The sequence below is a fragment of the Rhinolophus ferrumequinum genome, chromosome 10, assembly GCF_004115265.2.
Source record: "Rhinolophus ferrumequinum isolate MPI-CBG mRhiFer1 chromosome 10, mRhiFer1_v1.p, whole genome shotgun sequence".
NCBI lineage: Eukaryota > Metazoa > Chordata > Mammalia > Chiroptera > Rhinolophidae > Rhinolophus > Rhinolophus ferrumequinum.
The window spans coordinates 89,832,067-89,848,755 of record NC_046293.1 but is presented as its reverse complement, the minus strand read 5'-3'; the positions used below and the strand labels follow the sequence as shown (position 1 = coordinate 89,848,755).

The 16,689-nt window shown below is 42.5% G+C and overlaps 1 protein-coding gene across 1 annotated transcript in view; it reads left to right on the top strand.

Moving 5' to 3' along the window:
* Positions 1-16,689, top strand: part of CACNA2D4 (calcium voltage-gated channel auxiliary subunit alpha2delta 4) — a 134,229-nt gene that overhangs the window by 17,747 nt on the left and 99,793 nt on the right. The window contains exons 3-7 of the mRNA XM_033117701.1: positions 223-304; positions 2,060-2,176; positions 4,989-5,048; positions 6,135-6,297; positions 6,671-6,802. Coding sequence (XP_032973592.1) covers positions 223-304; positions 2,060-2,176; positions 4,989-5,048; positions 6,135-6,297; positions 6,671-6,802 — 554 coding nt within the window. The remainder of the gene's footprint in view (positions 1-222; positions 305-2,059; positions 2,177-4,988; positions 5,049-6,134; positions 6,298-6,670; positions 6,803-16,689) is intronic.

The window sequence follows — 16,689 nt, the reverse complement described above, 5'->3', positions numbered from 1 at the left end:
GGACAGGAGGACCTTATATGTGTTTTTCTGGGTGTATGTCTGTGTACGTATGTCCAGGTGTGTATGTGCATTACAGTGCGAATCTCTGTATCGTGTGTGTCTCTGTGTTTGTGCGTATGTGATCAGTGGGTATCTGTGTGTGTGGACAGTTGTTTTGTATGTACGTGTGCATCTATGTGTGTGTACACGTGTGTATACACATGTTCTGTCATGGCTCTGCAGAGTGAAGCTGTGGGCAAACACCTTCGGCAGGGACCTGTATGACACGGTGACCAAATACTCGGGCTCCCTCTTGCTGCAGAAGGTCAGTAACCCTCTTCCAGGAGCTCCTGGGGTGTTCTGAGGGCAATCACCAGGGAGCCCTCCCAGAGAGAGGAGCTGTGAGGGGGCTCAGACATCGTCTAACACAATCCCCTCATTTTCAGGGGGTGAAACTGAGACCCAGGGAGGGAACGATTTGCCCAAGTCAGTGGGGTGGCCAAGACCATAGGGCCTGCTCAGAACCCCAGGAAGCTGACGCCAAGGTGGAATTAGATGGGGTGGGAAGGCTGTGAAGAACAGAGGGAAGAGGGAGCAGGAGCGAGCAGACTGGGGTGCAGGGCTGCGCCTGTGAAAGGGGTGGGAGAGGAGAAGCAGTAAGTGGGGCCTTAGCCGGACATGGGAAATCCTGCAGCATCTGCTTAGGCCGCAGAAGCTGGCCAGCTGGCCCGTGGCCTTCTGTGCAGGCAGAGCTCCCAGACCTCCAGCTCTCAGGAGCACCAGCCTTGCCCAGACAGCAGAGCCCACGTGGCCTGTGCCGGCTCCTGGGCAGGATGTGGGGCCTGAGGACAGGATGACGCACCAGCTCCCCTGCCCTTTATTGATCAATTGCTTTATGTGCAGATGGACACCTCACCTGTCTTCTTAGTAGGTTATAAACAACCCTTTTTTCCTCTGATATTTATAACTCCCAGACCAGTTTTAATAATAGCTTGCCATTCTCTAGTATTACCATTCACTAAGAGTTTTCTATTTGAGATTTAACTCTCACCACAGCTTCATGAGGTGACTACCATCCTTGCCATTTTCTGAATGATGCTAAATGCCAATCGCAGGTTTTTATGCCTGCACGTGACCACCCTGCGGCCCCCTCCTGCCGTCCCTTCCCCACAGCCCACAGGTCCTCCGGCTGGAGGAAGTGGGAGGAGCCACCATGAGCTGCAGCTTGTCCACAGGCCACTACAGAATGACAGCTCAGACCCACTTCCCACTCACACCACCCTTCTACACTGCACAGCAGCCTTTCATTCAACTTTCCCATTTGTGCCCTCCAACTCCAGGTGAGAAAGAGCAATAATATGTGGCTGTTGGGGTAAAAACATTCTCTAACTTATGCATTCTAGAGCATTCTCTAAAGCCATGCCAATGCCACATCTTGCCGATGAGGAAACTTACCTACGGTCACATGGCCGATAGGTTGCCACACTGGGTCATTAAACGTTGGTGATGCGCACACCTGGGGAAAGGTTGTCTCCTGTAGCCCCAGCAAGTAAACTCGAACCCAGCTCTCTGAACTCTTCTAGGCTCCCTGGCACTTTTTCAGGCAGCATCAATACCTGCCTCTGCTGCGCTCAGACCAGACATGCTGTGGGCAGGAGCATAATGACTTCACGGGGCGTGGGGAAAAATGAACCGATGCTCAGGGAGGGGTCACAGTCACGAGCAGCCCCAGGGCGCGGCAGGCATGGCTGCAGACAATGTGGAAGCCTTGGAGACCTGGCTGTGTGATCTTGGTCAAGTTCATTGACCTCTCTGAGCCCCAGTCTACTCCCCCTTAAGGATATTAACCAACTGTGTCCAGAGCCCCTGGAACAGAGAGGATGTTTGATAAGAGGCAGCTATTGCTGTTAGTGGGGGAGATTATGTGAGGAGGGGAGGGTCTGTCCTTGCCCCTGTTGAGTAAACAAAGCCTCATGGATGTGAATACACAGTTGAGAGGATGGAGGCCACGTGTCATCAGGTACCAAACATCCTGGTGCCGGATAACAGGTACTCATCTCTCCCACATTCCCCTTAACAGAAATACAAGGATGTGGAGCCCAGTCTGAGGATCCAGGAGGTGAATGGCTTGGAGCTGGTGCGGAAGTTCTCAGAGGACATGGAGACCATGCTCCACAGGAAAGTGGAGGCCATCAAGGTGCTCCAGGTCCTATTGATCTGTGGGGGCTTTCTTCCCCAGACCCTGTCACACTGAAATGACCCTTACCGATGGCGTGGCCCTGCATCCTCTCACCCACATCATCCTTTTCCTACCACATGAGTGTCTGCCTTGTGTCCCCATGAGCCAAAACATCCTTGCAAAGGAGGAAATGATGGAAAGCAAGGGGAGAAGAGAGGGCTGAGATTACAGCTCTGCCTTAGGGAACAATGACCGATGCAATAGGACCAACCTGCAGTCTTAACAGCAACTCTGCATCACAACCTCATGTTCAGTGACGGGTGCAGAGCAGCTATAGAATGAGGACTTAGGAGTCACCTGCTGAATGAAAGGATGGGGTGGATGGGTGGGTGGATGGATGGATGGGTGGGAGGTGGGTGGGTGGGAGTATAGAGGGATAGAGAGCATACAAAGGAAAACTCCCTTCCTCTTCTCTCTGTTCTCTCCTTTCCCCTTCTTTCCTCCCACTACTCATCCCCCAACCCTTTCCCTTCCTGCCATGTGGACCCAGCCTTCATGACATCCACGTGCTCTGAGGGCTGCCCAGACAGCAGAGGGGTTTATAGTGTTTGGTCTTGTGCTCAGTGGTTTCGTCACTGCACACCCACCAAGCCCAGCTTGGCCTGGTAGAAACAGAATGTGTCACTTCCCTGGCTTGAAATGCCTACCTGGGTGCTGTGGGGACCTGGCTGGATGGAGGGACATAGTTCCTGCTCCACCCAGCAAGAAATCGAACCGTTCAACACTAATGTTGTCTCCCAAAGGAATTCTTTCAGGGAGCCAGGAGAAAGGCGATGGGGCTGGGTGGTAGGCTGTTGGAGGGGAGGCTGAGGCCAGTGCTGAGGGTGGGAAGTGTTGGGAATGTAAACTGCAGCCTGGCCAGCCTGCCAGTCTGTCTCCCCGCCCCCACCCCACCCCACGCCCATCAAAAGCACTATCTGGGAGGGATCCTGTGTAAAGTTTCTGGTGCCTTCTTTCCCATGAGTTACAATTTGCTGCCTCTTTTTTCCAAGTTTAGGGGCAAAGGATCTTAGCATCAGGGACCAATGGGAAGATACTTGGGGGCTGGAAAGCCCACCCTGGGCCACAGCAGGGGTACACTGACCTCCCACACCACCAGCACAGCAGTACCGCCTGCCTCCTTCAGTCTGCAGTGCTGTGGAAACCGCCTCCCTGAGCGGGCACAGGCACTGAGATGCAGGGATGCACCACTCCAGGGGCTGGTCCTCGTGGTGTTAGAGCACAACAGTCCTGGCTCCCCTCAGAGGCCCGGCTCTGGGCTCCCTGGGCCTCCAGTTGCACTGTGGCTTTCCCACGGCTTCAACTTCGAAAAACCAATCAAATGAGCGTTTTCTCTGCAGACCTTCCTACTCCAAGCATCAGCCCCTGCTCCCTGCTGGGGGTTCCGTGGGGGTCACAGCCACTGACCCTTCTATGGGAGTGCCCATGGGAAAGTTTCCTGCAAAACATTGCTGAAATAATCTGGGCTCTGGGGAATTTCTTCATCACATCCTAGGAATAGAGGAGTAGGGAAGGGTTGTAAGCAGGGAAGGCAAGGACTATTCTACCCAATTTACAGCTGTATAAGTAGAGACCCAGAGAGGCTTTATGGTTTGCCCCTGACAAAGCCAGAATAGGAGCCAGGACTTCTTTTCTGCTTCCCCCAGATTTATTGAGGTATAATTGACAATCAAAAATTGTATATATTTATATTCAGTTGCTGAAAGGTGGAAACAACCCAAATGTCCATCAACTGATGCATGGATAAACAAAATATGAAATATCTGTAAAATGGAATATTATTCAGCCATAGAAAGGAATGAAGTTCTGATACACATTAAAACATGGATCAGCATTGAAAACATGCTAAGTGAAAGACTCCAGATACAAAAGTCACATATTGTATGATTCCGTTTATGTGAAATATCCAGAATAGGAAAACCCATTGGCAGAAAGCAGATGAGTGGCTGCCAGGAGCCAAGGACAGAAGGGCGTCAGAGTGACTGCTTAGTGGGCACAGGGTTTCCGTTTGGGGTGGTGAAAACAGTTCTGGAACTAGACAGTGATGACAGTTGTACAACATTGTGAATGTGCCTTCTGCTACTGAATTGCACAATTTAAAAATGATTAAAATTTATATGCTTATATACACATTCACCCACATTTAAATAGAATGTTTCTAGAGCAGTTTTGGGTTCATAGCAAAATTATGAAGAATGTACAATGAGTTCCCATATACCCCTGCCCCCACAAACACACAACCTCCTCAACTACCAACATCCCCACCAGGGTGGTACATTGGTAACAATCTGTGAACCTGCATTGACACATCCTTGTCACCCAAAGCCCACAGTTGACATTAGGGTCACTCTCGGTGTTGTACATTCTGTGGGTTTTGACAAATGCATAATGACATGTATCCACCATCACAGATCATGCAGAATAGTGTCACCGCCCTCAAAGTCCGTTGTTTTCCACCTATTCATCCCTCCCTCCCTCCCTACAAACCGCTGGCGACCACTGATCTTTCCCTGTCTCCATAGCCTTGCCTTTCCAGAGTGTCATGTGGTTGGAACCATGCAGTACGCAGCCTTTTCAGACTGGCTTCTTTCACTTAGGAACATGCATTCACTTCCGGTTGCTGTGAATAGTGCTGCTGTGAACATTCGTACACAAGTTCTCTTCTGAGTCCCCGTTTCAGTTCTCTGGGGCATATTCTTAGGAGTGGAAGTGCAGACCCACTGGCCACCTTTTGCCCATTCATTCTCCCTTTTGTGTTCCCATCTCTCAGAACCTGGTAGAGGCCGCTGAGGAGGCTGACCTGAACCATGAATTCAACAAATCTCTGGTGGTGAGTCCTCAGAGGGTATATTGGCTAATCTCCTACCCCTGCGATGGCCAGGGCCACTGAGGACAGGATATGGAAGAGTGGAGGTGTTGAGGTCCAGAGCTATCTTTTAATGTGCTCAGGATTTATGTGAACCTACAACAGTTTGATTCTGAAATGCCCTGGAGTCTTTATAGAAGAGATTTATGAGACAGGTAGGAGAGACAGCTGCCAGGACCTGGGGCTGGGGTGTAGAGCGGCAATCCACTTTTCTGTAGACATTTATTACCCAATGCAACGTGCTAGCCTCTGCGCAAAGTCAAGCTCATAGACCAAATAACTCTAGCATGAGGCTTTTAACACATCCATACAAACGGTAAACAGAGCATTCCCACATTGCAGAGGGCAGGGGAGGAGCTCAGAAACTCCCACACACAGGTGACCTCAGGGCTGGCCCAGGCTGAGGGGAATTTGAGTAGCTGAGGCCATGGAGAAGGGGTTTCTAGGCTGAGGGAAAAGAAATTAAAGAAATACAAAATTGAGGAAATTGCCAGTGATCCATTCCGTGTGTCCAGGGGCTGGTGAAGCAGAAAGTGATGGTGGTAAAGGTAGGAACTGGCCTTTATTCAGACGGCATGGTGCATATTGAAGACTTTGAGCAGGGAGGAACACAGCCGGATTTGTAGCAGCAGTATTGTGACATGGGCAGGATGGACGGGGGCCTGAGGGAAGCTGTTCAAGCCTGAACACACCAGGTGATGTGGGGGGAGTGAGGGAAGAGTGTGGTAATCCAAGCAGACCCTCCAACACTGTGTAAGAGCAGAGAGCAGACTGCTGGATCCTCAGAGGGATACAGGGCAGTAATCTAGGCAATTTACATCAAAACCCAATCAAATCAACCATCCGCTCTAATTATCTGGGTATGTATTGGCCCAAATCCTGTGGGTCATTTCCTGAATCCTACACAGACAGAACTTGTATGCAGACTGTCAGTCCATCTGACCATCTCTTGCATCTGAGTCATCTGATTGCACCATTTCTTTCTCGTTCTCACTCTGCGGGTCCCTGTGTCTGCACTGTCTCTGCCTGGCCCATTCTCGTCTCCCCCAGTTTGACTATTACAACTCAGTCCTGATCAACGAGAGAGATGCAAATGGCAACTACGTGGAGCTGGGGGCTGAGTTTGTCCTTGAGTCCAATGCACACTTCAGCAACCTGATGGTGAACACGTCCCTCAGCAATGTGCAGCTACCCACCAACGTGTACAACAAAGGTAGACCCCGCCCACCCCATGGCCCAGCAGGCTCCCAACTACCTGGTAGTTGATAGGTTGGGGCTGGTGGTGCTGGTGGAGTTTAATGATTTGCCTCCATTTTCCTGAGAAGCCCTGCAGGGTGTAAACTGATTCTCCAACCTCCTTGACTGAGAAGAGGAATCATTCTACACAAGTCTGGGCTGGGAGAAAATCAGTGTTCCCGGCTTAGAGGGTGTGAAGTGTGAAGGGAAGTTGTAAACTACATCACTGCAGGCTGTGTGTGTGTGTGTGTGTGTGTGTGTGTGTGTGTGTGTTCATCAGGTGAAGAATTGGTCACTGTGGCTCCTGATTTAGTTTCCCCTGCAATTCCTTCTATAATCTTATCCTCTAGATCCAGATATTTTAAATGGAGTCTACATGTCTGAAGCCTTGAATCCTGTTTTTGTGGAGAACTTCCAGAGAGACCCGACACTGACCTGGCAATATTTTGGCAGCTCAACTGGATTCTTTAGGATCTATCCAGGTAAGGACCTGGGAGGCATCTCCAAGATCATCTGGGCTTCTTCTCTGGGGATAAGGTAATAGAGGCATTAAAGATGTACCCTGACACCATTGAAGATGGTGAATAGGGTTGGCCCTCCTATCCAAAGACACCTCCAACCCACACTTTGACACTCTTCACAACATAATATGTACATTTTCAACAGATAGCTGTTGAATGAATGAGTGAATTAATTATTAATAAATCCATCAAACACCGTGCTAACCAGCCAATAAATGCCCACATTGACCTCTTGTCCTATGACAAGCATTGTGGAAGATGCAAAGGAGGCCAAAACAATTCTTTTTTTTTTTTTCACTTTCTATTTTATAGTTGTTGTTTGTTTTTTGTTTTTTAATTTATTGGGGTGACAATTGTTAGTAAAATTACATAGATTTCAGGTGTGCAATTCTGTATCACATCATCTATAAATTACATTGTGTGTTCGCCACCCAGAGTCAGTTCTCTTTCCCTCACCATATATTTGATCCCCCTTACCCTCATCTCCCACCCCCCAATCCCCTTATCCTCTGGTAACCACTAAATTACGTTCCCCAGATTAATTTTCAAAACCCCGTGTCCATCTTGTGGTTACTGATTGTTTTCTAATCCCCTCACCTTCCCCTTTACCCCCACCCCCCCACCCCCCCCAGCAACCCTCAGTTTTTCCTCTTTGTCTCCAAAACTGTTTCTGATTAGTTCATTCACTCATTCTTTTCTTTAGATTCCACATATAAGCGAGATCATATGGTACTTATCTTTCTCTGTCTGACTTATTTCACTTAACATAATGTTCTCTAGGTCCATCCATGTTGTTGCAAATGGTAAGATTTCTTTCTTCTTTATGGCTGCGTAGTACTCCATTGTATAAATGTACCACATTTTCTTAATCCAGTCATCTACCGATGGGCATTTCGGTTGTTTCCATGTCTTAGCTATTGTGTATAGTGCTGCAATAAACATAGGAGTGCATAAAGATTTTTGAATTGGAGTTTTGGATTTCTCCGGATAGATACCTAGGAGTGGAATTACTGGATCATAGGGTAGTTCCATTTTCAGATTTTTGAGATACCTCCATACTGTTTTCCATAGTGGCTGCACCAATCTGCAATCCCACCAACAGTGCACAAGCGTTCCCTTTTCTCCACATCCGCGCCAGCACTTGTTGTTTGTTGATTTACTGATGATAGCCATTCTGACTGGGGTGAGGTGGTATCTCATTGTGGTTTTTATTTGCATTTCTCTGATGGTTAGTGAGGTTGAGCATTTCTTCATATGTCTGTTTGCCATCTGTATGTCCTTTTTAGAAAAATGTCTCTTCAAGTCCTCTGCCCATTTTTTAATTGGGTCGTTTGTTTTTTTGGAGTTGAGTTGAGTGAGTTTTTCATAGATTTGTGATATTAATCCCTTATCAGATATATCATTGGCAAATATTTTTTCCCATTCAGTAGGATCCCTTTTTGTTTTATTGATGGTTTCCTTTGCTGTGAAAAAACTTTTTAGTTTGATATAATCCCACATGGTTATTTTTTCTCTTACTTCCCTCGCGCGAGGGGATATATCAGTAAAAATCTTACTCCGGGTAATGTCTGTGAAGTTTCTTCCTATATTTTCTTCTAGGTATTTTATGTTTTCAGATCTTACATTTAAGTCTTTAAGCCATTTTGAATTTATTTTTGTATATGGTGTAAGGAGGTGGTCCAGCTTCATTTTTTTGCATGTGTCTGTCCAGGTTTCCCAGCACCATTTATTGAAGAGACTATCTTTACCCCATCGTACATTCTTGCTTCCATTGTCGTAGATTAAATGGCCATATAGGCATGGATTTATTTCTGGACTCTCTATTCTGTTCCATTGATCTATGTGTCTGTTTTTATGCCAATACCATGCTGTTTTGATTACTGTAGCCTTGTAGTATAATTTGAAGTCAGGTATTGTTATACCTCCCACTTTGTTCTTATTTCTCAAGATTGCCTTGGCTATTCGGGGTCTTTTATGGTCCCATATAAATGTTAGGATTATATGTTCTATTTCTGTGAAAAACGTCATTGGTAGTTTGATAGGAATTGCGTTGAATATGTATATTGCCTTAGGCAGTATGGACATTTTAACTATATTAATTCTTCCTATCCATGAACATGATATGTGTTTCCATCTATTTATATCTTCCTTCATTCCTTTCTTCAGTGTCTTATAATTTTCTGAGTACAGATCTTTTACTTCTTTGGTTAAATTTATTCCCAGGTATTTTATAGTCTTTGGAGCAATTGTAAATGGGATTGTTTTTTTAATTTCTCCTTCTGATGTTTTATTATTGGTATATACAAATGCAACTGATTTCTGAATATTAATTTTGTATCCTGCTACTTTACTAAATTCATCTATCAGCTCTAATAGCTTCTTGGTGGAGTCTTTAGGGTTCTCTATATACAGTATCATATCATCTGCATATAATGATAATTTTACTTCCTCCTTACCAATTTGGATGCCTTTTATTTCTTTTTCTTGTCTGATTGCTGTGGCTCGAACTTCCAGCACTATGTTGAATAGAAGCGGAGATAGTGGGCAACCTTGCCTTGTTCCTGATCTTAGGGGGAATGGTTTTAGCTTTTCCCCATTGAGTATGATGTTAGCTGTGGGTTTGTCATATATGGCCTTTATTATGTTGAGATATGATCCCTCTATTCCCACTTTCTTAAGGGTTTTTATCATAAATGGCTGTTGGATTTTATCAAATGCTTTTTCTGCATCTATTGATATGATCATGTGATTTTTATTTTTCATTTTGTTAATGTGGTGTATCACATTAATTGACTTGCGGATGTTGAACCACCCTTGCATACCAGGGATGAATCCCACTTGATCATGGTGTATGATCTTTTTAATGTATTGCTGAATTCTGTTCGCTAATATTTTGTTGAGGATTTTTGCATCTATGTTCATTAGAGATATCGGCCTGTAGTTTTCTTTTTTTGTGGTGTCTTTGTCTGATTTTCGGATCAGGGTGATAGTGGCTTCGTAAAAAGTGTTTGGGAGTCTTCCCTCCTTCTGGATTTTTTGGAAGAGCTTGAGGAGAATAGGTGATAATTCTTTTTTGAACGTTTTGTAAAATTCACCTGTAAAGCCATCTGGTCCAGGGCTTTTGTTTGTTGGGAGATTGTTGATTACTGATTCAATTTCCGTGGTGGTAATCAGTCTATTCAGGTTTTCTGTTTCTTCGTGAGTTAGCCTTGGAAGGTTGTACGCCTCTAGAAAATTGTCCATTTCTTCCAGATTGTCAAATTTGTTGGCATATAGTTGCTCATAGTAACTTCTTAAAACTTTTTGTATTTCTGCGGTGTCCGTTGTCACTTCTCCTCTTTCATTTCTGATTTTATTAATTTGGGTCCTCTCTCTCTTTTTTTTAATGAGTCTGGCTAAAGGTTTGTCGATTTTGTTTATCTTCTCTAAGAACCAACTCTTGGATTCATTGATCTTTTGTATTGTTTTTCTGGTTTCTATTTCATTTATTTCTGCTCTGATCTTTATTATCTCCTTCCTTGTACTCCCTTTGGGCTTATTTTGCTGTTCTTTTTCCAGATCCCTTAAGTGTGAAGATAAACTGTTGATTAGTGATGTTTCTTGTTTCTTTAGGTAGGCCTGCAAAGCTATGAATTTCCCTCTTAGGATCACTTTCACGGCATCCCATAGATTTTGGGTCGTCGTGTTTTCATTTTCGTTTGTCTCGAGATATCTTTTGATTTCTTCCTTGATCTCCTGCTTGACCCATTCATTATTTAGTAATAAGTTATTCAGCCTCCATGAATTGGTGTGTCTCCCAGTTTTTTTCCCGTAGTTCATTTCTAATTTCATAGCATTGTGATCAGAGAAGACAATTGGTATGATTTCAATTTTCTTAAATTTATCAAGACTTGTTTTGTGGCCTAACATATGGTCTATCTTGGAAAATGTTCCATGTGCGCTTGAGAAAAACGTGTATTTTGCAGCATTGGGGTGAAATGTTCTGAAAATATCGATTAAATCCAAGTGGTCCAATGTATCATTTAAGGCTGTTGTTTCCATATTGATTTTCTGTCTGGAAGACCTGTCCCTTGTTGTCAGAGGTGTGTTGAAGTCCCCTACTATGATAGTGTTACTGTTGATCTCTGTCTTTATGTCAGTCAGTACCTGTTTTATATATTTAGGTGCTCCTATGTTGGGTGCATAGATGTTTACTAGGGTTATGTCCTCTTGTCGGATCGATCCTTTTATTATTATATAGTGCCCATCTTTATCTTTTAATATGTTCTTCATTTTAAAGTCTATTTTGTCAGATATAAGTATTGCAACTCCAGCTTTTTTCTCATTTCCATTTGCATGAAATATCTTACTCCAACCCTTCACTTTCAGCCTGTGTGTGTCTTTTGTTCTGAGGTGAGTCTCTTGTATACAGCATATACAAGGGTCTTGCTTTCTTATCCACTCAGCCACCCTATGTCTCTTGATTGGAGCATTTAATCCATTTACATTTAAAGTGATTATTGATAGGTACATAGTTATTGCCATTTTTAAATTTGTAGTTAGGTTGTTTTGATCTTTCTTCTATTTACAGAAGTCCTTTTAGTATTTCTTGCAATGCTGGCTTGGTGGTAATAAATTCCTTTAGCTTATTTTTTTCTGGAAAGCTCTTTATCTCTCCATCAACTTTAAATGATAGCCTTGCTGGATAAAGCAATCTAGGTTGTAGGCCTTTGTTTTCCATCACTTTGAGTATCTCCTGCCACTCCCTCCTGGCCTTCAATGTTTCTGTAGAAAAATAATTTGATAGTCTTATGGGAGTTCCCTTGTATGTAACCCTCTGTCTTTCTCTTGCTGCTTTTAGGATTCTCTCTTTGTCTTTAAGCTTTGCCATTTTAACTATAATGTGCCTTGGTGTGGACCTGTTTGGGTTTATCCTGGTTGGAACTCTCTGCACTTCCTGGGCTTGTATGTTGATTTCCTTCATCAGGTTGGGGAAGTTTTCAGACATTATTACTTCAAATATGTTCTCAACCCCTTGCTTGCTCTCTTCACCTTCTGGTATTCCTATGATGCGCATGTTGTTGCGCTTGATGTTATCCCAGAGGTCTCTTAAGCCATCCTCATTGTGTTTTATTCTTTTTTCTTTCTGTTGTACCGTTTGGGTGATCTCTGCTACCTTGTCTTCTAAATCGCTGATTCGATCCTCTGCTTCATCTAACCTGCTGGTAATTCCTTCAAGTGAGTTCTTAATTTCGGTAATTGTGTTCTTTAGTTCTAACTGGTTGTTCGTTATGATTTCTACATCCTTCTTTATGTCTTCTCTAAGCTCCTTAAACATTCTTATCACCAGTGTTCTGAACTCTGTCTCTGAAAGGTTGGTTACCTCTGCTTCATTTGGTTGCAGTTGTGGAGGTTTCTTCTGTTCTTTTATTTGGGACGTGTATCTTTGTTTCCCCATTCTGGCTGACTCTCTGTGTTTGTTCTGATGTATTAGGTAGATCCCCTAGACTTCTTAGTTCTTGCTAGGTTATCTTATGTAGTATGTGTCCTTTATATTTGACTTGCACTACGTCGTTCTTCTCCTCTGCGTGTGCTCCAAAGGTGACTCTTGTGTTGTGTATATTGTCCTGTTCAAGAAGATCTTTAATTGCTTTTTGCTTGTGAGTAGGTGGGGTTAACTCCTGGGCTGACTCGTTGTGAGACTTGGCTCTGCCCCCCGCAGGGCGTTCTGCTGCGTGAGGGTTGACCACGTAAATGTGGTTTGGCCTCTATGGGCTCTAGTGCCTGCAGAGAATTCCCTCTGGGTGTGTGACTTGTAAGTCAAACCCGGTAGTACTCTGGTTTGGTCTGGAGTTGGCCTCTGGATATGTTGAATCTTGTGCCTCTTAAGCTGGGCCCTCCTGGTCTCTGTGCTCTCCGTTCCGACCTGGGATCCCGTGCGTGCCCGGAACTGCGTGTGCCACTGCAGTTTTCGCCGCCACCGGCTGAGACTCCACCGCGGGCTGGGATTTTCCCGCCGCCGTCGCCGGCCGTGCGTTTTCACTCCGCTCCCTTCCTTCCTTCCCCTGCTCGCCCAATTAGCGCACCTTCAAGTAATCCTGAGCTTCAAGTAATCCACGAGTCTCTTAGCTGTTCTGTGTGATGAGCAAAGAGTTCTTTGATGGGTTATAGGTCCCGTTTGTAATAAGATCCGGAGGAGAACTCAGAAAGTGCGCCCTGCTGCCGCCATTCCTATGACGTCACTCCTCGATAAAACAATTCATCTTAAGAAGTTTATATCTTAACTGGAGAAATGCGGCATACTCACTTGACATGTTCAACAGCAATGTAGAGACGTCACACATCACTATGTGAATAGTGACCAACCTAACAAATAGGATGGGGAAAGCTCCCTTGTCCCAAAAAAATAGAAAACAAAAACATCTACCACAAAGTTTGCAAGAGTTCTGCTTTTTTAAAACTTCTCATTTAAAATAATTCACCTCCAAATTTTAGTCCAACCCATTTTTATATTTTACACACTGTCCAAAGTCTTGATGTTGCCTTGTTTTTCTGAGACAGAAAATCAGAAAGATCCTAAAGGACCCTTCTGTGTCCCCAGGTTGGAAATCCAATCCCTCTCTAGGTGTACAAAGGGATCTTGGAGCTCATGGGGTCCCCTGTTAGTATACTCTTTCTTGCTTCTCTGTCCAAACCCACAAGTAGACATTGCTTCTTCTGTTCTCTGGAGCCTCAGTAAACAAGTTTATCCCTCTTGCTTGTAATGGCCCTTCAAATGCTTAAAGACAACTCACAGTACCCTCAAGTCTTCTCCAGGGTAGAATTCCTGTAAATATTCTTGTCACATCAGGGCTTCCAGAGACGTCAACTTGTGTGCAAACAACACAGTCCACATGTGAGCCATCAGTGTTAGCAGAGAGGCACTGTTTCTCACACACTCACTTATATAGATTCATATCAGCGCTCCACTGGACAGTATCGAGTTGGCCATAATCCTTGATCATGGTATACCATCCCCATGGGTCCATGCAGTCCCATTGTTATTTGTTTTTATTTATCTTAAATTTTATTTATAACATAATATGCTTGTATATACATCACCAACACAAAAGCTCGATTACCAATAACTTCTATTTACATACGTGCTCCTCCTCTATCCTGCCTCTCCCATCCCCCCTGACCAGGTAATAGCCGTCCTGAATTATGAGCTTATCACTCTCTTTGGAATTTTTGAGCTGTTTGTTTAGCTATTTAGTTTTATCTTATGTTTACACACACACACACACATACACACACATCTGCTTAAACAATATATTGTTTTGTTCTGCTTGTTTATGAAATTTATAAAACTGTTTTCTGATATAGTCTTTTAGAACTTGCTTTTTCATTCACTATTATACTTACAAGATTCATTGGGTTGTCACATACAGCTAGCTGTTCTTCGTAAATTTTGCTCTTGTATCATATTTTGGGGGGTCAATATATCAATTTATCCATTCTCCTGATCCTATCTGGGTTGTTTCCAGTTTTCATTTTTTACTTTTATCAACAATGCTGCTATGAACATTCTTATACACTTCTCCTGAGTAATAGTATTAGAGTTTCTCTTGGACATATACCTAGGAATGGAATTGCTAGGTCCTAAGATATGTGACTGTTTAGCTATGACAAGAGAATGCCAAATTATTTTCCAAAATGCTTGCACCAATTATATTCCCACCGGCAATGAATAGGAGCTCCTGTTGATTCACGTTTTCTCAAACCCTAGGTATTGGTAAATTTTAAAAAATTGTTAATATTTTTTTTGTATAAAATGGTATTTCACTGTGATCTGGCATTGCATTTCCTGATCACTTGTGAAACTGAGCATCTCTTTATACGTCATTTGTCTTCTGTGAAGAACCTATTATGTCTTTTGCCTAATTATCTATTGACTTTTCTAATGTTAAGCCATCCTTGCATTCCTATGACAAACCTAACTTGATTATAGTAAATCAGTCTTTTATGCATTGTTGGATTTTGTTTACTAATATTCTGCTGTGTTTAGAATTTTTTGCATCTATATAAGTGAAATGGTCTTGTCATTTTTTTTCTTGTACACTCTACTTGTCTGGTTTGCAAAATTATACTAGCTTCATTGAATAAATTAGAAAAACTACTCCCTTTTTTCTGGTTTCTGGGTGTACTTAAATAAGATTAGAATAATTTTTTCCCTTGAAACCTTGATAGAATTCATTTATAAGACCATGTAGGCCTGACATTTTGTTTATGGGAAGATTTTTAAATTACCACTTCAGTTTATTTTAATATTTGTAAGACTACTATGGTTTTCTATGTCTTCTTTAATTGGTAAAATGTTTTTTTCTAAGAATCCACCCATTTCATCTGAGTTTTCAAATCTATTTCCATGGAGCTATTATTTTTTAATTATCTTTTAATCTCTGCTGTATCTATAATTATGTCCCCTTTTTATTAATAATATTTTTCATTTTTTTCTAATAAGATGTTAAAATTAAATAATAATATCAAAACTACCACTGGTTTCTCTATTTTGTTAGTTTTTTCAGGAATGATCATTTATCTTTGTTGATTGCTCTGTATTATTTCTTTGTTTTCTACTTTATCTATTTTAGCTCTAACTTTATATTTTTTTACCTTTTTTGAATTTATTCTGTTGTTCCTCCTCCTAACTTATTAAATTGGACCCTTAGCTTTAAGTTTTAGCCTTTCTTTGTTTCTAAAACAGGAGTTTATCGTTCTACCTTGCCCATAGAAACTCTACTTTTGCTCCATCTCACAAGTTAGGATTGGTAGTGGATTTTTAAAATTTTTAATTATAGTAAAATACATATAACATAAATTTACCATCCTAATCACTTTTAAATGTATGATTCAGTGTCATGAAGTACATTCACATTGTTATACAACCATCACCACCATCCATCTCCAGAACTCTTTTCGTCTTGCAAAACTGAAACTCTGTGCCCATTAAAAAAATAATCATCACTCTCTCCTCTCCCAGCCCCTGGCACCCACCATTCAAACATCTATCTCCATGAATTTGACTACTCTGAGTACCTCATATAAGTGAAATCCTACAGTATTTGTCTTTTAATGACTGGCTTATTTAACTTAGTGTAATGCCCTCAAGATTTATCCATGTTTTAGCACATGTCAGAATGTTCCTCCTTTATAAAGCTGAATAATGTGTAATTGTATGAATGTACCACATTTTGTTTATTCATTCATTCATCAATGGACACTTGAGTTTCTTCCACATTTTAGCTATTGTAAATAATGCTGCTATGAATATGGACTAACAAAGACCTCTTTGAGACCCTACTTTCAATTATTTTAGGTATGTACTGAGAAGTGGAATTTGTGGGTCACATGGTAATTCTGCTTTTAATTTGGGGGCAACTACCATACTGTTTTCCATAGTGACTGCACCATTTTACACTACCATGAACAGTGCACAAGGGTTCCAGTTTCTCCATATCCTTGTTATTTTGTTTTGTTTTGTTTTTAATAGTAGCCATCCTACTGTATGTGAAGTGGTATTTCATCATGGTTTTAATTTGCATTTCCCTAAAATTGGTGAGGTTGAGCATCTTTTCATGTGCTTTTTGCCCATTTGTATATCCTCTTGGGAGAAATGTCTATTCAAGTCTTTTGCCCATTTTTGAATCAGGTTGTTTGTTTTTCGGTTGCTATTGTTGAATTGTAGGAGTTCTTTATATATTGTGGATGTTAACCTCCTATCACATATATAATTTGCAAATATTTTCTCCCATTCCATGGGTTCCCTTTTCACTCTGTTGATTGTATCATTTGATACACAGAATTTATGTCCTGTGTTTTTGGTGTTA